Below are 26,330 nucleotides of genomic sequence, written 5' to 3'. Positions count from 1 at the left end.
TCACTGAACAGAGAACATCCCTGGTCATCCCTACTGCCTCTGATCTGGAGGACTCACTAAACAGAGAACATCCCTGGTCATCCCTACTGCCTCTGATCTGGAGGACTCACTAAACAGAGAACATCCCTGGTCATCCCTACTGCCTCTGATCTGGAAGACTCACTAAACAGAGAACATCCCTGGTCATCCCTACTGCCTCTGATCTGGCAGACTCACTAAACAGAGAACATCCCTGGTCATCCCTACTGCCTCTGATCTGGTGGACTCACTAAACACAAATGCTTTGTTGTAAATTGTGTCTGAGTGTTGAACTGTGACCCTTGCTATCCGTAAATAAAAATGGAAATATAAAATAGTGTCGTCTAGTTTGCTTAACATAAGACATTTTAAATGACTTATACTTTAACTTTTGATACTTAAGTACATTTAAAACCAAATACCTTTACTCGAGTAGTATTTTTTTCTGGGTGACTTTCACTTTTACTTACATTTTCTTTTAAGGTATCTTTACTTTTAGTCCAGTGTGAAAACTGAGTGGTTGTTCCACCACTGCTTATACATGTTTATAAATGCTTTGTAAATGATTATTGATGTTATGTTTATATACATTTACATTTTTTAACATTAAAAGGTATTACTTATTTAGTTAATAAATAGTTCATGCTGATTCTGAAAGTTATGACGTTTTACTAAATTATCTTTATCTAAATGATGTTCAAAGCCCTGTAGGCAAGAATATTGTCTAAGAATAAGTCCTGACCTGTTGCCCTTCTCTATGTTATGAAATGTCTCATCATTAAAAGCCAAGCAGCCCTTGCATGTTGATTTGGCCAATCCGGAGCCTTGTTATATGTGTTTGTGATTGTCCTTTAAGAAACAATTGGACCACTTAAGGATTAGTCCAGCCCTGGTCAGGTCAAGACTAGCCCATTCAATCCTGCTATTCTGAGCTTTCCTAAGGTTATGACCATCCGCTGTTCTTGCCAAGACAAAGGATATATGAGCTAATAGTCTGACCCTCTAGGGCAGGAAGGAGGGCTAGAGAGAGAGAAGGTAGACATAGCTGGGAACTATTTTCATGGGCTGAGCTAAAGTAAAAGTATTCACAATAAGGCACAAGTAGCATCAGGACCCATCTATCATTATCGGGGGTTTCAAACCCGGAGGGCCGTCTGTCTACTAGTGTTTGGTTTTTCTTCTAAATTCAGACCTAGATAACCAGGTGAGGGGAGTTACTAACTAATCAATGACCTTAATTTGTCAATCGGCTACAAGGGAGGAGGGAAAACCTCCAGACACTCGGCCCTCTATGATTTGAGTTTGTAACACTAGCGTCACATGTGGCAACACATGTAATACTGTACAATCACCTGACACCTGAGAGAGTGGGTGGAGCATCTGGAAGAATCCTCTATGTGACACCAATGTCACACGTAACTGCAAACAACACAACAGCCACCTCTTACATATAGACTGCAAATCTACCAGATCAAACATCTCCAAAATATCGCTATTTTTTAAACAAGCAATAGAAATCTGGTTGCAATTTCAGTTTCATCAACCAGAAAAGACAGAAGAAATCAATCAGTCAATCAGTCAATAATATAATAACAGTCTTAGCAAAAGTGTTTAACTTTTTCACAACTTTTTTCGTTTAACTAATTCACAATCTATAAAAACTTTGAGAATAGAAAGGTTCAGAACTTTTGTGAAACATCACAGCACAGTAGAAATATACACTATTGTTCAAAGGTTTAGAAATATCCTTGTTTTTGAAAGAAAAGCACATTTGTTGTCCATCAAAATAACATCAAATTGATCAGAAATACAGTGTAGACATTGTTAATGTTGTAAATGACTGTTGTAGCTGGAAACATCACCTTCATTAAATAGTACCCACAAAAGACCAGCCTCAACGTCAACAGTGAAGAGGCGTCTCCGGGATGCTGGCCTTCTCGGCAGAGTTCCTCTGGCCAGTGTCTGTGTTCTTTAGCCTATATTTTATTTTTATTGGCCAGTCAGAGATGTGGCTTTTTCTTTGCAACTCTGCCTAGAAGGCCAGCATCCCGGAGTCGCCTCTTCACTGTTGATGTTGAGGCTGGTCTTTTGTAGGTACTATTTAAATGAAGCTGCCAGTTGAGGACTTGTGAGGCGTCTGTATCTCAATCTAGACACTCTAATGTACATGTTCTCTTGCTCAGGTGTGCACCGGGGCCTCCCACTCCTCTTTCTATTCTGGTTAGAGCCAGTTTGCGCTATTCTGTGAAGGGAGTAGTACACAGCATTGTATGAGATCTTCAGTTTTTTGACAATTTCTCACATGGAATAGCCTTAATTTCTCAGATCAAGAATAGACTGATGAGTTTCAGAAAAAAGTTAATTGTTTCTGGCCATTTTGAGCCTGTAATTCAAACCCACAAATGCTGATGCTCCAGATACTCAACTCGTCTAAAGAAGGCCAGTTGTATTGCTTCTTTAATCAGCACAACAGTTTTCAGCTATGCTACCATAATTGCAAAAGGGTTTTCTAATGATCAATTAGCCTTTTAAAATGATGAACCTTGGATTAGCTAACACAACGTGCCATTGGAACACAGGAGTGATGGTTGCTGATAATGGGCCTCTGACACCAATGTAGATATTCCATATTCCAGCTACAATAGTAATTTACAGTGGGGCAAAAAAAGTATTTAGTCAGCCACCAATTGTGCAAGTTCTCCCACTTAAAAAGATGAGAGAGGCCTGTAATTTTCATCATAGGTACACTTCAACTATGACAGACAAAATGAGAAAAAAAAATCCAGAAAATCACATTGTAGCATTTTTTTATGAATTTATTTGCAAATTATGGTGGAAAATAAGTTGACCAGTGATTTAAAAAAAAAAAATATATATATATATATATTTAACCTTTATTTAACTAGGCAAGTCAGTTAAGAACAAATTCTTATTTACAATGATGGCCTGAGGCTGCATTGGTCAACCAACGGATTAAGAGAGGTACTGGCTACACTGTTTTGACAGAGCTGTGAGGCCTTAAGCGTGGGCAAGATGCAGCCAACGGAGCCAGTCATGATGACCTGAAGTAATTAAGCCGCTACCTGTTTAGACACTGCAGATAAACAAGGCCAGCATGCCGGTGTGCAAATGGCTGATGAGCTGATGGGAGGAGGTGGTAATTGATGCTGACAGTAAGCTGTCTCTGTCAATCAGTGTGACAAACACACACCTAGCCACAGGTCACACAAATGCACACACACACACACACACACACACCTCTCACACACACCTCAAACACGCGTACAAGCTCTCTCTTCCATCTCAATCACTCTGAGACACCTCCTCTACAGCCACACAGTACTCCCACTGAGAGAAGGTAAGGCAAATATACAACTTTAACAATGCAGGACAGGCATAGCTAATATACTGTAGGACAGGCATAGCTAATATACTGTAGGACAGACATAGCTAATATACTGTAGGACAGGCATAGCTAATATACTGTAGGACAGACACAGCTAATATACTGTAGGACAGGCACAGCTAATATACTGTAGGACAGACACTGCTAATATACTGTAGGACAGGCATAGCTAATATACTGTAGGACAGACACAGCTAATATACTGTAGGACAGGCACAGCTAATATACTGTAGGACAGACACAGCTAATATACTGTAGGACAGACACAGCTAATATACTGTAGGACAGGCATAGCTAATATACTTTAGGACAGACATAGCTAATATACTGTAGGACAGACACAGCTAATATACAGTTGGACAGGCTTAGCTAATATACTGTAGGACAGGCACAGCTAATATACTGTAGGACAGGCATAGCTAATATACTGTAGGACAGGCACAGCTAATATACTGTAGATATACTGTAGGACAGACATAGCTAATATACTGTAGGACAGACATAGCTAATATACTGTAGGACAGGCGGGGCTAATATACTGTAGGACAGGCGGGGCTAATATACTGTAGGACAGGCACAGCTAATATACTGTAGATATACTGTAGGACAGACATAGCTAATATACTGTAGGACAGGCACAGCTAATATACTGTAGGACAGGCATAGCTAATATACTGTAGGACAGGCACAGCTAATATACTGTAGATATACTGTAGGACAGACATAGCTAATATACTGTAGGACAGACATAGCTAATATACTGTAGGACAGGCCGGGCTAATATACTGTAGGACAGGCACAGCTAATATACTGTAGATATACTGTAGGACAGACATAGCTAATATACTGTAGGACAGACATAGCTAATATACTGTAGGACAGACATAGCTAATATACTGTAGGACAGACATAGCTAATATACTGTAGGACAGACATAGCTAATATACTGTAGGACAGACATAGCTAATATACTGTAGGACAGGCACAGCTAATATACTGTAGGACAGACATAGCTAATATACTGTAGGACAGGCATAGCTAATATACTGTAGATATACTGTAGGACAGACATAGCTAATATACTGTAGGACAGACATAGCTAATATACTGTAGGACAGGCGGGGCTAATATACTGTAGGACAGGCACAGCTAATATACTGTAGATATACTGTAGGACAGACATAGCTAATATACTGTAGGACAGGCACAGCTAATATACTGTAGGACAGGCATAGCTAATATACTGTAGGACAGGCACAGCTAATATACTGTAGATATACTGTAGGACAGACATAGCTAATATACTGTAGGACAGACATAGCTAATATACTGTAGGACAGGCGGGGCTAATATACTGTAGGACAGGCACAGCTAATATACTGTAGATATACTGTAGGACAGACATAGCTAATATACTGTAGGACAGACATAGCTAATATACTGTAGGACAGACATAGCTAATATACTGTAGGACAGACATAGCTAATATACTGTAGGACAGACATAGCTAATATACTGTAGGACAGACATAGCTAATATACTGTAGGACAGGCACAGCTAATATACTGTAGGACAGACATAGCTAATATACTGTAGATATACTGTAGGACAGACATAGCTAATATACTGTAGGACAGACATAGCTAATATACTGTAGGACAGGCATAGCTAATATACTCTACACTCTTTGAGAAAAGGGTTCCAAAAGGGTTCTTTGGCTATCCCCATAGGATAACCTTTTTTGGTTCCAGCTACAACCCTTTTGGGTTCTGTGTAGAAAGGGTTCTACATTGAACTAAAAGGGTTCTATCTGCAACCAAAAACAGTTCTCCAAAGGGCTTTCCTATGGGAAAGGGTTCTCCTATGGGGATAGCCAGGTTCTAGGTAGCACCTTTTTTTCTAAGAGTGCAGGGTAGCAGGGACATGCCTAGAGTACATCAAGCGGTCTGTCTTCAGTAATAAATTTAAACCGGAAATGACTTACTATACTAGTGTTTATGGACTCCATATAGATGTTATGAAGTCAGAAACAGGTGCAGTTAATATATAGTATTTGGAGTAACAACTTGTAAACAGTTTGTATGTTATGGTACTGTCCTTCAGTGTTCTTTTGTTGCTGTGCTTGGAAATATAAGTTTTGTGCGTAAGTAAGATGCACCTAAATATTGACAAAGGTTATTCAAGATTTGGTATAATTTCAGGTACCTACATGCAGTACCAGTTTTGTTGTCTTTGGAAAGTTGTGTCCTTTTAAGGGGTAGGCAATAGACCCTTTACTTAATTATTCAATTATGACCAATAATCCCATAGCACTTTTCACCAAAAAGCCCAAATAAGGTCAGCAGACAGGAATCTGGGTTGTGATGGTTTATCGGGCTATGAATATTTTAGAGTGGATTCTGGTATCACCTCCAATGAAATAAGTCAATCTGTTTGTTAGTCTTTAGTGTGCTATACCCATGCAACATCATTGACTGTTAAGGACCACATTAATATAGAGAGTCAACCAGGACACGAAATAGGTCAGACTGCCTGATTAGCCAATGACTCTGTCAGCAACAACGTCATTTCACCAACAGTATGAAGAGCGATCCGCCTCTTACCTCAAATGTTTTGCCACTGCTGATTGACTTGAAATTCGCCTGTTTGAACATGGTTTATATCTGGGAATGTCCTTATTTTCAGAGTCACAATAGAACAACCAATATGACTTTCTGCAGGCAGATATGTGGTGTTGATGCAGACATACAGTGTTGACGCAGCTCAGTGCCGGGTGTTCCATTTGGCCCACTTTCTATTAATCAACCTCATTGGCCCAGATTGACTTAAGTAAAAGGCCTGCATGGTACTTGTCTGTACTGGACCGTGAAATCTATTCCTAATCCCTTTTTACAAAGTCCTATCATCCAATCTGCTTCATTAGTGCATTCCTACTTATTTGCCTAATGTTGAGTTGGGTTTTTGCTAAAGTGAGGAATTTTCTATGTCCCCAATGTTGGTTTCATGGAAGAGCTACATCATTCCCATAATGCTAACAGAGTGTTACTAGAATGGCAGCACATGGATGTGCTACATTATAGAAGTGATTATAACTGCCTGCTAGATTAAACAGTCAGGGCAATTTGCTGGAATTTTGCTTCCGGTTTCTGTGGGTTTTGTGTTTAACCCTTTACCGTCTGGGCACTCTTGATGTGTGGTCCCTGTGTGGTCCTGAAGTGCAGTCCCAATGGCTGTCCCCCCATATATCATTGTGCGGTAGCCATTCCATCAGATGAGTTTATTCCCTGGATCAGTGGATTATCTCTAGCGTCTGAGCCTGGGACCAAAGGAAGAGCTGCTCAGCTTTAGGTTCGCTAGCTGTTTACCCTCCAAGCACTCTAAACAGATTGGCTCCTGAGTTAGCCAGACTTAATCTGGGCAAGAGAGGGTTATTTTGAAGGTTACAGAAGAAGACCTGGTAGTGCTAGATTCCCTTTTGTTTGGTATATCTGTAACGGTTGTGGTAGTGTCAGGCCAGACAGCAGTAGGCTACTGAAAGGCGTTGGAGTTCATGAGTGGACGGACTGGTGCAGCCAATACAGATCTCCTAGGTAATCCACGAAGACAAAAGCACAAGGTCAAAACTAAAATGCATATACTGTATACGTATTTATATTTGACTAGGCAAGTCAGTTAAGAACAAATTCTTATTTTCAATGACGGCCTAGGAACAGTGGGTTAACTGCCTGTTCAGCGGCAGAACGACAGAGGGGGTTTGAACTTGCAACCTTGCGGTTACTAGTCCAACGCTCTACCACTAGGCTACCCTGCCGCCCCAAAAGTATCTAGTACATAGCTTTCTCAGAAATCAGTAGTGGAAAGATTTGTTTACATACATACCTAAAAAACTGTATAAAGGCATTGTTCACCCAAATTACAAAATTACAATTTGGTTACCCTATAAAAAGTCTTTGGACAAAGAGAGAGAGTAATGTCTTTTTTTCTGTTTACCTGGCCGCTGGCACAAATACTAACTTTAGCATTTTTGTCCAAAAGTTAGCATGTTTTAATTTAATGCCCAAATGACCCAAAAATGTGTAGCAGATGTATAGCTAAAGGAACACTATGTGACAGTATGAAAGGTTTTTCACTGTATCTTTCATTGTACTTCCTCTCTCCCTCTCTCCTCCAGTGTTATGTCAGGACCCAGGCCGGTTGTTCTGAGCGGCCCCTCAGGGGCAGGGAAGAGCACTCTTATGAAGATGTTACTGAGGGATTATGTTGGAGTCTTCGGCTTCAGCGTGTCACGTACGTTTGTGTTTCTGGCTCCTACCCCAATATCCTGTCAGGGAGGAAGGGGGACAGCATTAAGCCCTATCTATCAGTATCTATCAAGTTTGTCAAAGGATTTTGATGTGGGATAGCTCTGTATCCAATCCATATCCAAGCACAATTATGATGATGATGTTGATGATGGATGTTGATGATTGATGTTGATGATGGAGCTTGATGAATGGTGTTGATGATGGATGTTGATGATGGATGTTGATGTTGGAGGTTGATGAATGGTGTTGATGATGGATGTTGATGCTCACTGAATGTGTCCTTACAGATACAACACGGGGCCCACGTCCAGGAGAGGTAGATGGCAAAGGTACAGTAACATTCTCTGACTCATAAACACAGTGTCACGCCTGCTCCCGCTGTCCATCTCTGGTGCTCGAGGGCTGCCAGGCTTCCCTTCATTTCGCACACCTGTCACCATCATTACGCGTATTAGCGTTCACTGGACTCACCTGGACTTCTTCACTATTTTGATTGCCTTCCTTATTTCTGTCTGCTCCCCGGTTTGTTCCCTGTGTCAGCATTAATGTCGTTATGTGTTCATGTCTTGTCCTGATCCATGTCTGTTGCTAAATGAAATGTTCACTCCCTGTCCCTGCTTCTCGTCTACCTGCGTCGATCCTTGCACACAGATCATGTCAGTAAACCAAGAAGGATATCAGTGACGCTCTCCTGGATTTGAATCAAGCTGGTTTTGTAACTTCAAATCTGCTTTCAAGCCTGATTGACAATGAATTGATCATTCTCCTCTCCTGTCCATTTGAAGATTACCACTTCTCAAACCGGGAGGCTATGCAGGAGGATATTGATGATGGGAAATACATTGAGAATGCTGAGTTTTCCGGCAACCTGTATGGAACAAGGTAGAGTACATGTTGATAACCTTCTGTTGACACCAAAATATCTTACAGTTACATGTAGGGTTGTGAATTTCTGATGACTTTCCCCACAATTCTCAGGCTTTCTAGAAATCCCAGATGGAGGATTCCTGGAATCAAGAGGGAATAACCAGGAAATACAAGAACTCTCTAACCTGGATTTCTGGAAAACCTGATAATTTTGGGAACATTACTGGAGTTTTGGAACAGTATGCTAGTTAATTTGCTTTTATGTTGCCCTACCGGTGATTATGATACATCAAAATGAACAAGCAGAGTACTTGCTCCACTGGTGACTAGAATCCAGTAGGGTTTTCTCCTGTCATGGCTTTGTAAAGATATCTTTAAATGCAGTTCCAGCTGGATGAGCAAAGAGACAGGCCGGGGACAGAATGAGCTTTATCCTCCATTATACACTGCGTTCAGAAAGTTTTCCTTTTGTCCACATTTTGTTATGTTACAGCCTTACTCTAAAATGGATTAAATAAAAACATTTCCTCATCAATCTGCACACAATATCCCATGATGACAAAGTGAAAACAGGCTTTTAGAAATTATTTACATAAGTATTAAGACCCTTTGCTATGAGCTTAGGTCTACCCTGTCTCCACTGATCATCCTTGAGATGTTTCTCCAACTTGACTGGAGTCCACCTGAGGTAAATTCAATCGATTGGACATGATTTTGAAAGTCACACACCTGTCAATATAAGGTCCCACAGTTGACAGTGCATGTAAGAGCAACAACCAATTCATGAGATCAAAGGAAATGTCTGTAGAGCTCAGAGAAAGGATTGTGTCGAGGCACAGATCTGGGGAAGGGTACCAAACATTTCTGCAGCATTGAAGGTCCTCAAGAACACAATGGCCTACATCATTCTTAAATGGAAGAAGTTTTGAACTACCAAGACTCTTCCTAGAGCTGGCCGCCCAGCCGAATTGAGCAATTGGGGGAGAATGGCCTTGGTCAGGGAGCTGACCAAGAACCTGATGGTTACTATGACAGTGTTCCAGAGTACCTATGTGGAGATGAGAGAACCTTCCAGAAGGACAACCATCTCTGCAGCACTCCACCAATCAGGCCTTTATGGTAGAGTGGCCAGACGGAAGCCACTCCTCAGTAAAATGTCAGCCCGATTGGTGTTTGCCAAAAGGCACCTAAAGACTCCCAGACCATGCGAAACAAGATTCTCTGGTCTGATGAAACCAATATTGAACACTTTGGCCTGAATAGTGTCACATCTGGAGGAAACCTGGCACCATCCCTATGGGGAAGCATGGTGGTGGCAGCATCATGCTGTGGGATTGTTTTTTAGTGGCATGGACTGGGAGACTAGTCAGGATTGAGGGAAAGATGAACAACGATTAAGTACAGAGAGATCATTGATGAAAACCTGCTCCAGAGCGCTCAGGACCTCAGACTGGGGCAAAGGTTCACCTTCCAACAGGACAATGACCCTAAGCACACAGCTAAGACAACACAGGAATGGCTTCGGGACAAGACTCAGAATGTCCTTGAGTGGACCAGCCAGACCCCATACTTGAACCCAATCGAGCATCTCTGGAGAGACGTGCAGCAACGCTCCACATCCAACCTGACAGAGCTTGAGAGGATCTGCAGAGAAGTATGGGAGAATCTCCCCAAATACAGGTATGCCAAGCTTAAAAATCAAATCAAATTTTATTTGCCACATACACATGTTTAGCAGATGTTATTGCATCATACCCAAGAATACTTGAGTCTCTGCCAAAGGTGCTTCAACAAATTACTGAGTAAAGGGCCTGAATACATTACATTTTTTTTATTTAGAAACATTTCTATAAACCTGTTTTTGCTTCGTCATTATGGGGTGTTGTGTGGAGATTGGTGAGTGAAAAAAACACACTATTTAATCAATTTTAGAATAAGCCTGTAACGCAAAAAAATGTGGAAGAATTCAAGGGGTCTGAATACTTTCTGAATGCACTGTACATATCAGGATAACACTTGATAGCACACAGAACTCAGCACCTGTAGTGTTACTCTTAATCTGAACCACTGAACCCTGATATTAGCTTTGGTGTTATGGTTAATGTTACTATCCTCTTACCCTAGCTATTCTGTAGCATGTGAGGAATAGTCACTGGTCTAATGTCACTCCCCAGCCCCTGTTATAAGCCTATTGTACATACCTCGGTGGAAAGGTGCGTTCTTGTGCTGTTCAATGGGATCCTTAAACAATGAATGAGCATCATTTATGTTGTCTATTTTCTACACAGCAAGTCTTCTGTAGATGACGTGAGGGCCAAGGGCCTCATCTGCATCTTAGATGTGGAGATCCAGGGAGTGAAGAACATCAAGGAGACTGATCTGGACCCCATCTATGTTTCTATCCAGCCCCCCTCTATTGAGATCCTGGTAAAGTCCAATTCAGAGTTCAGAGCTGCCATAGTCCGCATTGTCCAATAGAAAACATTTACGAACTCATTTGATATGCTCTTACTGAGGTGCAGATATATGTCACAATGGAATACAGACTATCGTGGCTCTGCGTCTGTAAACTCTGTAACAATCATACAACGCAGAGTGTTTTACTGTATTTTGGCGTTTCTTAAGGTTTTGAGTTTGGACCCCTATTGTTTTCTCTATGTGATAATAATCCTTAGACATGTCAAGCCAACCTGGTCTCAGAGCATTTAGTAAATCCGAGACACTCAATTTAGTATGATATGTTATGTTTCGTATGTTATGTATTCGTTTGTTGATGTCCATCACCAATTTCATATATGTTACGAAGTACAATTTGTATTATATGTTATGAATTTGCGTAACATACAATATGTTATGAATTAGAAAAATTCACAATATGTTATGATTTTGCAAAATGTATGATATGCTACGAATTCTAAATAGGTGTGTAGCTGACTAATGTTAGCTAGGCTAGGGGTTAGGGTTAGGGTTAAGTTTAGGAGTTAGGTTAAAGGGTTACGCTTAGGGTTAGGTGAAGGGCTAGCTAAAAGGGTTGAAGTTAGGGTTAGGTGAAGGGTTAGCTAAAAGGGTTGAAGTTAGGGTTAGGGGAAGGGCTAGCTAAAAGGGTTGAAGTTAGGGTTAGGTGAAGGGCTAGCTAAAAAGGTTGAAGTTAGGGTTAGGGGAAGGGCTAGCTAAAAGGGTTGAAGTTAGGGTTAGGGGAAGGGCTAGCTAAAAAGGTTGAAGTTAGGGTTAGGGGAAGGGCTAGCTAAAAGGGTTGAAGTTAGGGTTAGGGGAAGGGCTAGCTAAAAAGGTTGAAGTTAGGGTTAGGGGAAGGGCTAGCTAAAAGGGTTGAAGTTAGGGTTAGGGGAAGGGCTAGCTAAAAGGGTTGAAGTTAGGGTTAGGGGAAGGGCTAGCTAAAAGGGTTGAAGTTAGGGTTAGGGGAAGGGCTAGCTAAAAGGGTTGAAGTTAGGGTTGGGGGAAGGGCTAGCTAAAAGGGTTGAGGTTAGGGGAAGGGCTAGCTAAAAAGGTTGAAGTTAGGGTTAGGGGAAGGGCTAGCTAAAAGGGTTGAAGTTAGGGTTAGGTGAAGGGCTAGCTAAAAGGGTTGAAGTTAGGGTTAGGTGAAGGGCTAGCTAAAAGGGTTGAAGTTAGGGTTAGGGGAAGGGCTAGCTAAAAAGGTTGAAGTTAGGGTTAGGTGAAGGGTTAGCTAACATGCTAAGTAGCTAAAAAGTGTTAAGTAGTTGTAAAAGTTACTAAAATGCTAAAGATGTCAATGATGAGATTAAAACTCGCAACCTTTGGATCTCTAGACAGTCACGTTATACACCCACCTATCCACCGCGATCAATCAACATACTTTTGTTTTTGACTTAGGTAACCATAGGTATTGTGTAAAAATACCAAACATAACATAGCATACTAATTTCAGTGTCCTGGATTTCCGTTGACTATGTTACGTCTAGTCTATAAGACTGGGCTGGTCATCCTTGAGCTCGTGATATGAGACTCTTGAAATGTACAAATTGTAATACATTTGGGGACCATTGATGTTTACAGGAAAAGCGTCTGAGGGACAGAAATACTGAGACAGAGGAAAGTCTGCAGAAGCGTCTGGAGGCAGCGCGAGTTGACATGGAGCTCAGTAGGTCCCTCTTACTGTCCCAAATAGACATGGCCATACTACAAATGTTTGAAGAATATGGATGGAACAATTAATTATCCGTGCTATGCCTTTAACAATGATTTGAGAAGAGCTTTCACAATTCATTTATCACTCTCCTATTTCAGGCAACGAGCCAGGAATGTTTGACGTGCTTATTATCAATGAAGACTTAGAGGAGGCGTATGAGAAATTGCAAAGTGTTCTTATTGAGGTGAGTCTGAAGAGGATGGTTGTCTGCATGTAGTATGGGGACAAAGTATAATTGTCAGTCAGTCGGTAGCAGTGGAGGCTGCTGAGGGGAAGACGGCTCATAATAATGGCTGGAATGGAGTTAATTGAATGGTATCAAATGTATTGAAACCATGTATTTGATATCATTCCAAATATTCCGCTCCAGCCGTTACCACGAGCCCGTTGTCCACAATTAAGGTGCCACCAATCTCCTGTGGTCCACAATTAAGGTGCCACCAATCTTCTGTGGTCCACAATTAAGGTGCCACCAATCTCCTGTGGTCCACAATTAAGGTGCCACCAATATCCTGTGGTCCACAATTAAGGTGTCACCAATCTCCTGTGGTCCACAATTAAGGTGTCACCGATCTCCTGTGGTCGGTAGTAAGTGTTGAGTCATATTTATGTGATGGCTTTGTAACTAAACTTGATATTCTTATACTTGTCTCAACAGGAAATAACGAAGGTTCAGTCGACCAAGAAAGAAAGATGCAATTCGTAAGAAGCAATTTGTTATTATGCATATCACAGCCACACATTTTCAATAGAAAACGAGTTAGTTCAATTGAGAACAAGTTTTCACTATTCAATGTAAAGTATAGCTTTTCACATGCTTAATGTTTTTCATTTTATTGAACCCTCTCCCTCTCCTCCAGTGTTATGTCAGGCCCCAGGCCGGTCGTTCTGAGCGGCCCCTCTGGGGCAGGGAAGAGCACTCTGCTAAAGAAACTGCTGAAGGACTACAAGGGAGTCTTCGGCTTCAGCGTGTCACGTACGTTTTGTATCACCAGATGTAGTTTCCAGCAGCAGGGCTGCAGTATCTATTCCCGCGGGTGCGACTGGACCACGAGGAAGACCAATGAACACTAAAGAAACCATATACAGTCAGGGTTGTCTTGCATAGCATTGACAGGTTGAGGCTATTGATATCATTCTGTATCATATGATCACAGAATAGGATGGATGTTGAATTGATGTTCACTGAATGTGTCCTTGCAGATACAACCCGGGATCCACGTCCAGGAGAGGTAGATGGCAAAGGTACAGTAAAAATGTTTTCAATCTCAACACAGAATCATGTCAGTAAGCCCAGAAAGATTTCAGTGGTGCTCTCCAGGCCCAGAATGAAGCTTCCATCTTTAGTAAGAAATGCCTACTGTATGAACGCAGAGACTGGAATTCAATATATTACATTTTGACATTTTAGTCATTCAGCAGGCACTCCAATACAGCGATAGCAACCACAAGTACATTTTTCCTCAATAAAGTAGCTACTGTATCAGCAAAGTCAGAGCTAGTAAGGGGGGTCAACTGCGAGTGTTACCTCACGAAAGGCATTACGTTATTTGTATTTTTTTGGGGTGGGGGTGGGGGTATTATTTGGGGGTGGTGGGGGGCGGTAAGGAGTGGTTGTGATTGGGGTGCTGTGGGATTATTTAAGGCTGTTTTCACATATAGTCCTCTTTAAAATAACTGATCTCAGTCCTCTTTAAAGTGAGCTGGGGTACAAAAAAAACAAAAACCAGAAAGAATTCAGTTCTCTTTGTATTCACATTGTATTGACATTGTATTCACATTGTATTCACACTGCCTTTGAATGAGGACTCAACTCTTTTGCCAGTTCACTTCACCTAGTTTGTGGACCGAGTCCTCTTTGCATTCACATTGCTATGTTTAGAAAGGAACCAAGATCTTTTTCCTACATGGATTTTTACAAAATGTTGTTCCTTTGGAGTGTTCACACTGCACACAAAAAACGATAGGGGTGGGAGGGCCAAGAAATCATAACATATCATACTAATTTAAGTGTCCCGGATTTACGTAGGCCAATGTAATGTAATATAACAAAGTAACATACAGTACCATACCAAATGGAATGGCCCGGATTTTAGTCAAATTTCCTACGTTTTTCTCAGACCTGGCATGCCATGTTGAGTGTGGTGGAAGCTGCTCACTACTGTTCAGACGACAGCTGACTGAAGAGCCAAAAGTTGTGTTTTCTATCGTAAATAAGTCCTAGCAAAGACTGGAGACAATGATTAACCTTTTACTGCAGTGATTTCTTGGTAGTCTTAAACAAATCTACTTTGAAACAAAAGTACACACCTCACACACATGGTTATGGGCTTAAAAATGCACTTTTTTTTATAAAAAAAGATGCTATCTGTCTCCAAGGAATCCCCTTTGAAGAACTCCTTTTCTTTCCAGGTAGAACCCTTTTGCATTCCATGTAGAGGGTTCTAAATAAGAATTTGTTCCTAACTGACTTGCCTAGTTTAATAAAAAAAAATTTTAACATCTCTGGAGAGACCTGATAATAGCTGTGCAGCAATGCTCCCTGTCCAACCTGACAGAGCTTGAGAGGATCTACCCAAGAAGAACCCTTTTGGTTTCGTCATACCCAGGTAGAACTCTTTGGGTTCCTTGTAGAGGGTTCTACATGGAACGCAAAAGGGTTCTCCTATGGGGACAGCTGAAGAACCCTTTTTTCTAAGTGTACCATGTCAGACATACAGTGCCTTCGGAAAGTATTCAGACCCCTTGACTTTTTCAAAATGTTGTTACATTTACAGCCTTATTCTAAAATTGATTAAATCATTTCCCCCCTCAATGTACACACACTACCCCATAATGACAAAGCAAAAACCCTTTACTCAGTACTTTGTTGAAGCAGCTTTGGCAGCGACTACAGCGTCAAGTTTTCTTGGGTATGACGCTACAAGCTTGGCACACCTATATTTGGGGAGTTTCTCCCATTCTTCTCTGCAGATCCTCAAGCTCTGTCAGGTTGGATGGGGAGCGTTGCTGCACAGCTACTACCACGTCTCCACAGAGATGTTACATTTTTTTATATATTCAGTTAAGAACAAATTCATATTTATAATGACGGCCAACCAAACCTTAACCCAGACGACACTCGGACAATTGTGCGCCGCCCTATGGGACTACCAATCATGCCCAGTTGTGATACAGCCTGGAATCGAACAAGGGTCTGTAGGGATGCCTCTAGCACTGAGATGCAGTGCCTTAGACTGCTGCACCATTCGGGAGATGTTCAATCAGGTTGAAGTCTGGGCTCTGGCTGGGCCACTCAAGGACATTCAGAGACTTGTACTTTGCTCCGTTCATCTTTCCCTCGATCCTGACTAGACTCCCAGTCCCTGCCACTGAAAAACATCCTCATGCTACCTACACCATGCTTCACCGTAGAGATGATGCCAGGTTTCCTCCAGACATGATTCTTGGCATTCAGGCCAAAGAGTTCAATGTTGGTTTCATCAGACCAGAAAATATTGTTTCTCATGGTCCGAGAGTGTTTAGGTACCTTTTGGCAAACTTCAAGCGGGCAGTCATGTGCCTTTTACTGATGAGTGGTTTCTGTCTGACCACAGTACCATAAAGGTCTGTTTGGTGGAATGCTGCAAAGATGGTTGTCCTTCTGGAAGGTTCTCCCATCTCCACAGAAGAACTATAGAGCTCTGTCAGAGTCACCCCCTTTAACAAGGCCCTTCTCCCCCGATTGCCAAGTTTTTCCAGGAGGCCAGCTCTAGGAAGAGTCTTGGTGGTTCCTAACTTCATCCATTTAAGAATGATGGAGGCCACTGTGTTCTTGGGGACCTTCAATGCTGCAGACATTTTCCCCAGATCTGTGCCTCGACACAATCCTGTCTCTGGGCTCTACGGACAATTCCTTTGACCTCATGGCTTGGTTTTTGCTGTGACATACACTGTCAACTGTGGAACCTTTTTATAGACAGTTGTGTGCCTTTCCAAATCATGTCCAATTCATTTAATTTACCACAGGTGGACTCCAATCAAGTTGTAGAAACATCTCAAGGATGATTATTGGGAAAGGGATGCATCTGAGCTCAATTTCGAGTCTCATAACAGTGTCTTAATACTTGTAAATAAGGTATTTCTGTTTTGTTTTTCTGCTAAAATTGAAAACATTCCCAAAAACCTGTTTTCGTTTTGTCATTGTGTGCAGATTGCTGAAGGTATTTTTTATTAATACATTTTAGAAAAATGCTGTATCATAACAACATTTGGAAAAAGTCAAGGGGTCTGAATACTTTCCGGGAGGCACTGTAGAGTTGAAATGTATTCCATTTATAGTTTTCATCCCAATATCACAGAACCCAGAACCCAGACATGGAAACATTTAAATAATGTTTATTAATTATGAAATTATGAAACATTTTAATAACGTTCACCTATGAGGCCACTAGGTCATTTGACTGCAGGAAATGCAGTACAGATAATGCATGTAGTTGCATGACATATTACAGAGATACTTTACATTACAGCATCCAGTCATTTGTGATGACTAGATTCTTATGGCTTTTGGGAATCAAATCCACAAACCTGGCATTGCAAGCACAACGATCTACTAACTGATCCCCACGGGACCCCCTATATACAGTTGAAGTCGGAGTCATTAAAACTCGTTTTTCAACCATTACCCACATTTCTTGTTAATAACAAACTAAAGTTTTGGCAAGTTGGTTAGAACATCTACTTTGTGCATGACACAAGTTATTTTCCCAACAATTGTTTACAAACATATTATTTCACTTATAATTCACTGTATCACAATTCCAGTGGGTCAGAAGTTTACCTACACTAAATTGACTGTGCCTTTAAACAGCTTGGAAAATTCCAGAAAATGATGTCATGGCTTTAGAAGCTTCTGACAGGCAATTGAAATCATTTGAGTCAATTGGAGGTGCACCTGTGGATGTATTTCAGGGCCTACCTTCAAACTCAGTGCCTCTTTGCTTGACATCATGGGAAATCAAAAGATCAAAAAATCAGCCAAGACCTCAGAAAAACAAATTGTAGACCTCCACAACTGTGGTTCATCCTTGGGAGCAATTTCCAAATGCCTGAAGGTACCACGTTCATCTGTACAAACAATAGTGTGCAAGTATAAACACCATGGGACCACGCAGCCATCATACCGCTCAGGAAGGAGACGCGTTCTGTCTCCTGGAGATGAACGTAGTTTGGTGCCACAAGTGCAAATCAATCCCAGAACGACAGCAAAGGACCTTGTGAAGATGCTGGCGGAAACGGGTACAAAAGTATCTATATCCACAGTGAAACAAGTCCTATATCGACATAACCTGAAAGGCCCGTCAGCAAGGAAGAAGCCACTGCTCCAAAACCGCCATAAAAAAGCCAGACTACGTTTTGCATCTGCACATGGGGACAAAGATCGTACTTTTTAGAGACATGTCCTCTGGTCTGAAGAAACAAAAATAGAACTGTTTGGCCATAATGACCATCGTTATGTTTGGAGGGAAAAGGGTGATGCTTGCAAGCCGAAGAACACCATCCCAACCTTGAAGCACGGGGGTGGCAGAATCATGTTGTGGGGGTGCTTTGCTGCAGGAGGGACTGGTGCACTTCACAAAATAGATGGCATCATGAGGGTGGAAAATTATGTGGATATATTGAAGCAATATCTCAAGACATCAGTCAGGAAGTTAAAGCTTGGTCGGAAATGGGTCTTCCAAATGGACAATGGTCCCAAGCGTACTTCCAAAGTTGTGTCAAAATGGCTTAAGGACAACAAAGTCAAGGTATTGGAGGGGCCATCACAAAGCCCTGACCTCAATCCCATATAAAATGTGTGGGCAGAACTGAAAAAGCGTGTGCGAGCAAGGAGGCCTACAAACCTGATTCAGTTACACCAGCTCTGTCATTAGGAATGGGCCAAAATTCACCCTACTTATTGTTGGAAGCTTGTGGAAGGCTACTCTAGAAGCTTGACCCAAGTTAAACAATTTAAAGACCATGCTACCAAATACTAATTGAGTGTATGTAAATGTCTGACCCACTGGGAATGTGATGAAAGAAATACAAGCCGAAATAAATCATTCTCTCTTCTATTATTCTGACATTTCACATTCTTAAAATAGTGGCGATCCTAACTGACCTAAGACAGGGAATTTTTACTTGGATTAAGTGTCAGGAATTGTGAAAAACTGAGTTTAAACGTATTTGGCTAAGGTGTATGTAAACTTCCGACTTCAACTATATAAAACCTGTAACTTACAGCTTTTCTGTACCTACAGAACTCCATCACTACCTTGTTGTCCTCTTAGGTACACAACCTTCACACCACCTCTTCACCTACATAACCCAGCCTACTCCATTCCGACTGACACTGAAGCTCCCATGCTTCTTAGCTCAAGTGAACTGCACCAGTGGCTCTCCAAATGATCCCCCTATAAGATACAGCAATAAACATTATTTGTTGTGCCTTTTTTTTGTTTTCTCCGTAGGCCTGTTCTGTCTACCTATGCTTCTGGGGGCTACATTACTGCCCCTAGCAGACGTCCTATCGTCTGTTTCATCTGCAGGTGTAGCTATCTCCTCTTAACTTTGTGTTCTATCCAACCAAGTCTAAATGCCATTCATAAAAACATTGTGAAGAGAGATTGATGGGGGTTACTTTCATCTTCACAGTATAGAGTGACCAAACTAAACAATACCAAGTGCATACTAGGTATGCCAGTTTGCACTTTGTGGTAAAAAGCTTTTGAAAATAGCCCCCTGTGATTCCTCAGTGGATCCCCCCCCCACCCCTCCCCAAAAAGTTGTCACATCCATAAAATGTCTGTTACTGTATGTACCCACCATTAGCATCACAACATTCTGTTGAGATTGATAGGCTTCATAGTAAAGCCTTTTGTTTGATATTTCATATACTCCAGTTCAGTAATATTAATTGAAAGTATGGATCATAGCTGCTAGCACAATCTGGTCCCGTTGTCAAGGCAGATATCCTCACGACTATTCTATTAATTTGATCAATACATCTATGTGATTTCCTACGACCTAAGCAATAACAGTTTTTTGAGGAAGATAGCTGTTTGATGTATTCTATTTCCACCCAAGAATATGGATAATGGAGAGAGTTGAGGCTTGATGTCTTCAGTTGAGCTCTAGTTGTACATATTTAGATTTTTTAAAATAACGCAGTAACTGCACTACCAGGACTATGAGCTTTGCTGGATTCAGTCTAATGTGATTGTCTATTAGTTAGATTTTTTTTAAATATATATATGATTTTGCCATTAGAAAGCATTACTAGGACCTTCATAGAGAGCATTTCCACCTTTATTTACATCTATCGCAGTCCTCTTTTCCCAGTGAGACATATGTTTTACCAGGACATACTGTATTTGAATGTGCTGGGATTCCTTCTCAATCTGAACACACCTGTTATGTTGCAATGCTAATGTGCATGCGTTGATATGAGTCGCTGTAGGTTCATTATGAACATTGTTGTCCCTGTTGAAGTGATTGTGACAAGGTTGTCCTGTGTTCCCTACATGGTTTCCCCCAATGTGTTAGATCCACTGTGACTGTGATGTTGTAGAGGAATAAAATAATCCCAATGGTAGGGGACAGTAATGTGTTAGTTTGATGTGCCCTGTACACCCTCTCTCCTACTGAACTGTTATATACTGTACTGTGTTCTATACTGTGTATATATACTGTTCATCTTGCTTCCACACAGCGTGTCTTTTTTGCCCGTTTCTAATCACCTTCCACATTTCGTACTTGGGGGTCATTCATTGTGTGATTTGCTTCTAGTGATGTCAATGTTAATTTCCCTAATTGCTTGTAATGATGTGAATAAAAATGTCTATCTACCCATACTTATCCTTGCATTTTTTTCTATATCACCCTTTTTTAGTGCCTGAATACTTATCATTATACATCTATTGTACCCTGTGAGTTTACCCTTCATTAATTTGAGAGAACTCCATCCTGCATGACTGATTACTAACTGTGTCTTCTTCTCTCCTGTCTGTTTAAAGATTACCACTTCACAAACAGGGAGGCTATGCAGGAGGATATTGACACGGGAGAATTCATTGAGACTAATGAGTTTTCTGGCAACCTGTATGGAACAAGGTAGAGTACGTTTTCTGAACTTTTGGTTTGCACCAAAATGTCTTAGAGTATTTAAAAAAATATGTATTTTTTATTTTATTACACTAGGCAAGTTAGTTAAGAACGAATTCTGATTTACAATGACAGCCTAGGAACAGTGGTTTAACTGCATTGTTCAAGGGCGGAACGACAGCTTTTTTTTTACCTTGTCAGCTCGGGGATTCGAGCTAGCAACCTTTCAGTTACTGGACCAACGCACTAACCACTCGGCTACCTGGTGTAATTTTATAGTTTGTTCAGCGGAATCGTAGATGCAATTAAACATAGCTGTGTTTGTTTTCTCCACAGTAAGTGTGCTGTACAGGACGTGAGGGCCAAGGGCCTCATTTGTATTTTGGATGTGGATATTGCGGGAGTGAGACACATCAAGGAAACTGACCTGGACCCAATCTATGTTTCAATTCAGCCCCCCTCCATTGAGGTCCTGGTAAGAGTCCACAACCATACATTGCACAGCGTTCTTCTACTGCAAGGTTCCACAACAGGTGACAAATTCGGCTCGCAAGTATTATTATTTGGCCCCCAAAGTTTTAAGCAAACAAATTTAAGAAATCTGTTGTTGGACAAAGGAGACTGTAAAATCACCAGAAATTCAGCTAATGATTTTAATTTATAAAATCTGTTCCCAACTATACCCATGGATAAATTGAAAGACATATGTGATTGTGTCTCAATGTAATTAAGGTATTAATTTATGTTATTGTGAAATACATAATACATTTGAGATTATTTGTGGCCCATTTGTAGTGTACAAATTATTAGGGGTTCACAGCATATATTGGCCACTTTTTTGATAATTTGCCACACAGAAACTAGAGGCCATGAGTAATTTAGTCAAAACGAATGGCACCAATTGGCTTATAGTTATTGCTGTTGTAAGAAGTCTTACTTCAATCCTGATATCCGCCTCCCCGTTTGACCTGAAACTGTATATGTGGGTGTCTTTCCTCATGTTGAACAAATTTGCCCTGAGGACCCATAAAGACCAGTCTCAACGTCAACAGTGAAGAGGCGACTCCGGGATGCTGGCCAGTGTGTCTGTTCTTTTGCCCATCTTAATCTTTTCCTTTTATTGGCCAGTCTGAGATATGGCTTTTACTTTGGAACTCTACCTAGAAGGCCAGCATCCCGTGGTCGCCTCTTCACTGTTGATGTTGACTGGTGTTTTGCGGGTACTATTTAATGAAGGTGCCAGTTGAGGACTTGAGGCATCTGTTTCTCAAACTAGACACTCTAATGTACTTGTCCTCTTGCTCAGTTGTGCACCTGGGCCTCCCACTCCTCTTTCTATTCTGGTTAGAGCCAGTTTGTGCTGTTCTGAGAAGGGAGTAGTATACAACATTGTACGAGATCTTCACTTTCTTGGCAATTTCTCGCATGGAATAGCCTTAATTTCTCAGAACAAGAATAGACTGATGAGTTTCAGAAGAAAGTACTTTGTTTCTTGCCATTTTGAGCCTGTAATTCGAACCCACAAATGCTGATGCTCCAGATACTCAACTAGTCTAAAAAAAGGCCAGTTTTACTGCTTCTTTGATAAGCACGACAGTTTTCAGCTGTGGTAACATAATTGCTAAAGGGTTTTCTAATTATCATTTAGCCTTTTAAAACGCTAAACTTGGATTAGCTAACACAACGTGCCATTGGAACACAGGAGTGATGGTTGCTGATAATGGGCCTCTGTACGCCTATGTAAATATTCCATTAAAAAATCAGCCGTTTCCAGCTACAACAGTCATTTACAACATTAACAATGTCTACACTGTATTTCTGATCAATTTGCTGTTATTTTAATGGAAAAAACATGTTATTTTCTTTCAAAAACAAGGACATTTCTAAGTGTCCCCAAACTTTTGAACAGTGGTGTATATTTATTATTATGTTCCGGATAAATAACCATTTGCTCAGAAAAAAAGCAGCCTATGGCTGAATCTAGTTGCCTACCATTCTTCTACAATGCAGTTGAACTTTTTCCATGCTTGCTAGACCTCAGATGGCCACATGAAAAGTTTGTTCTTGAAATGTATAAACTGAAAATGCTTGGGGAACATTAATGTGTACAGGAAGAGCGTCTGAGGGGTAGAGCGACGGAGACGGAGGAAAAAATCCAGAGCCGCCTGGAGGCAGCACGGATTGACATGGAGGAGTGTAGGTCCACCATACTGTCCTATGTAAACATGGAGGAGTGTAGGTTCACCATACTGTCCTATGTAAACATGGAGAAGTGTAGGTTCACCATACTGTCCTATGTAAACATGGAGGAGTGTAGGTTCACCATACTGTCCTATGTAAACATGGAGAAGTGTAGGTCCACCATACTGTCCTATGTAAACATGAAGGAGTGTAGGTTCACCATACTGTCCTATGTAAACATGGAGGAGTGTAGGTCCACCATATTGTCCTATGTAAACATGGAGGAGTGTAGGTCCACCATACTTTCCTATGTAAACAAGGAGGAGTGTAGTTCCTCTTTACTGTCATATGTAAACATGGAGGAGTGTAGGTCCACCATACTGTCCTATGTAAACATGAAGGAGTGTAGTTCCTCTTTACTGTCCTACGTAAACTGGTTTTAAAGCTACAAATGTTTGAGGGATGTGACTTGAACTAAGGACAGTCCATTGCATGCCTGTCGACAATGAGTTTTCATTTTTGTTTCTTCACTCTTCTGTTATAGGCAATGAGCCTGGATTGTTTGACATTGTCATTGTCAACGATGACTTGGATGAGTCCTATGAGAAGTTGCAAAGTGTTCTTAAGGAGGTGAGTCTTAAATGAAGATGGCAGTATAAAGAGTAGATACAGGAGGTATTGACTAGATACAGGAGGTATTGACTAGATACAGGAGGTATTGACTAGATACAGGAGGTGAGTCTTAAATGAAGATGGCAGTATAAAGAGTAGATACAGGAGGTATTGACTAGATACAGGAGGTATTGACTAGATACAGGAGGTATTGACTAGATACAGGAGGTATTGACTAGATACAGGAGGTGAGTCTTAAATGAAGATGGCAGTATAAAGAGTAGATACAGGAGGTATTGACTAGATACAGGAGGTATTGACTAGATACAGGAGGTGAGTCTTAAATGAAGATGGCAGTATAAAGAGTAGATACAGGAGGTATTGACTAGATACAGGAGGTGAGTCTTAAATGAAGATGGCAGTATAAAGAGTAGATACAGGAGGTATTGACTAGATACAGGAGGTGAGTCTTAAATGAAGATGGCAGTATAAAGAGTAGATACAGGAGGTATTGACTAGAAACAGGAGGTATTGACTAGATACAGGAGGTGTGTCTTAAATGAAGATGGCAGTATAAAGAGTAGATACAGGAGGTATTGAGTAGATACAGGAGGTGAGTCTTAAATGAAGATGGCAGTATAAAGAGTAGATACAGGAGGTATTGACTAGATACAGGAGATGAGTCTTAAATGAAGATGGCAGTATAAAGAGTAGATACAGGAGGTATTGACTAGATACAGGAGGTGAGTCTTAAATGAAGATGGCAGTATAAAGAGTAGATACAGGAGGTATTGACTAGATACAGGAGGTATTGACTAGATACAGGAGGTGAGTCTTAAATGAAGATGGCAGTATAAAGAGTAGATACAGGAGGTATTGACTAGATACAGGAGGTGAGTCTTAAATGAAGATGGCAGTATAAAGAGTAGATACAGGAGGTATTGACTAGATACAGGAGGTGAGTCTTAAATGAAGATGGCAGTATAATAAAGAGTAGATACAGGAGGTATTGACTAGATACAGGAGATGAGTCTTAAATGAAGATGGCAGTATAAAGAGTAGATACAGGAGGTATTGACTAGATACAGGAGGTGAGTCTTAAATGAAGATGGCAGTATAAAGAGTAGATACAGGAGGTATTGACTAGATACAGGAGGTGAGTCTTAAATGAAGATGGCAGTATAAAGAGTAGATACAGGAGGTATTGACTAGATACAGGAGGTGAGTCTTAAATGAAGATGGCAGTATAATAAAGAGTAGATACAGGAGGTGTGGATGACTAGATACATGCATTCCATGTTGGAGAAGTGTTTGTATATAGTATGTTCTATAACTATATATATTATCACGTCTTTCTCAATGGGACATGTTAGACATGTTCAAGGCAAAACCTGCAGTTTTAATTTCATTTTAAGAGTTTATTGGTTATTACACCATTTGAAAAATGACTCTGTAATTAGATCCCCTCGCTGAAAGTTAATTCTCATGTTTAATTACTCATGATCTACTTTATGTTATTACAAGTCCTTGTTCCAGTATGTAACTAATATACTTTGTTATTTCACCTTTGTATTACCATGTTAAATTAAGAGCTCCAACCCAAATGTTGAGCACTTTCTACTCCCTCAACAGGAAATAATGAGAGTTCAGGAGGGCATCAAGTCGTAAGGAACTACAGTAAGAGCGTCCCAGTCTTCCTCTTGCCTGGTCCCTTACAGGCGATACATAAACCAACATTTGACACCAGCTAATTTCGATTTAGCCACAAAAGGGAACGTTCAAAGGTTGCCATATGACGACTGTGGGGATATCGGCAGAAACGCGTACTACTGTATGCACCTAAGATTCAAGAAGATGGTCTAAAACTCTTAGGTTGTTTTCCACATTCATTCAGTCTGTCATTTATGAGGAATTTTGAGTAAGACAAAGGGACATTTGAAAGGTACGTATAGAGTATAGTCAAAAGTTAATGTCTACTTCATACCTTACTGCCAACTGGGCTTGAGCCATGTAGACAAATAGAAACCACTGCCAAAGCCATTATAATCTAAACGTTTGACAATATACTTAACATGCCCCTGACTTGACATTTGTGATGAATGCCTTTGACTTGTGTGAGGACCATCCAGCATACAGTATGATGGACAAACAACCCGAGAAGTATTAAAACAAAAGTTGTGCATAAAACGGTGTCTTAGCTGTGAAATGTCATATTAGCGGACTAGCTTTGAGGTAAACACTGCTATGTCTTCATCTTAATCTAATTATATTCTTATTGGTCAAATAGTAAAAACGCCATTCTGTGTTCTGCAGTCTCATTTTTCTCTCTTGGTTTTAAGCAATGATAGTGTAGTCTGAATGATGTTACACCAAATGTAAGGATGTGTATGGTGGGGTGTTATACTAATTGAACAGTATTTGTGGATGACTATGTAACTGACTGGGTAAGGACCAAAGCACTCCACACACAGCTTTCATAGGTCAAAGGTCAGACCTGAGGTCGTCAGTTTAACTCGCAGGTCAATTACTGTAGCCATCCATCTGCAGAAAAGAAAATGTGTGTGTCTTGTAGTGTATGCTTTTGTATGCAACGGAGCTAGACAAATAAAAAGTACCACTCATACTGTTTAATTTGTCTTTCAGTGCATAC

At 40.8% G+C, this 26,330-nt stretch overlaps 1 protein-coding gene and 1 long non-coding RNA gene across 5 annotated transcripts; both read left to right on the top strand.

The window, feature by feature from the left end:
- Window positions 1-3,271: 3,271 nt before the first annotated feature.
- Window positions 3,272-26,313, top strand: LOC110535561 (guanylate kinase). Of its 3 annotated transcripts, none has more exons than XM_021620666.2 (16): window positions 3,272-3,376; window positions 7,596-7,711; window positions 8,016-8,057; window positions 8,514-8,610; window positions 10,884-11,022; window positions 12,628-12,712; window positions 12,859-12,944; window positions 13,419-13,462; window positions 13,621-13,736; window positions 13,964-14,005; window positions 19,255-19,332; window positions 20,800-20,896; window positions 21,224-21,362; window positions 22,999-23,083; window positions 23,613-23,698; window positions 25,313-26,313. In XM_021620666.2, exons 2-16 carry the CDS (start codon window positions 7,600-7,602, stop codon window positions 25,346-25,348), a joined length of 1,284 nt encoding a protein of 427 aa, XP_021476341.1. In that variant the 5' UTR covers window positions 3,272-3,376; window positions 7,596-7,599; the 3' UTR covers window positions 25,349-26,313. The 3 variants fall into 3 exon arrangements, with proteins under 3 accessions (XP_021476341.1, XP_021476505.1, XP_021476422.1); XM_021620747.2 differs by lacking the exon at window positions 3,272-3,376 and adding an exon at window positions 6,733-7,014; XM_021620830.2 differs by lacking the exon at window positions 19,255-19,332.
- On the top strand, window positions 23,695-25,261 carry LOC118938690. Of its 2 annotated transcripts, none has more exons than XR_005035902.1 (3): window positions 23,695-23,743; window positions 23,784-24,078; window positions 24,124-25,261. It is a non-coding gene; the product is annotated as an uncharacterized LOC118938690 (long non-coding RNA). The 2 variants fall into 2 exon arrangements; XR_005035903.1 differs by having other exon boundaries at window positions 23,784-24,573; window positions 24,619-25,261.
- Window positions 26,314-26,330: the final 17 nt, after the last annotated feature.

Source organism: Oncorhynchus mykiss, chromosome 1 (assembly GCF_013265735.2).
Source record: "Oncorhynchus mykiss isolate Arlee chromosome 1, USDA_OmykA_1.1, whole genome shotgun sequence".
In the NCBI taxonomy this organism is placed as follows: Eukaryota; Metazoa; Chordata; class Actinopteri; order Salmoniformes; family Salmonidae; genus Oncorhynchus; species Oncorhynchus mykiss.
This window is presented reverse-complemented; position numbering and strand designations above follow the sequence as displayed.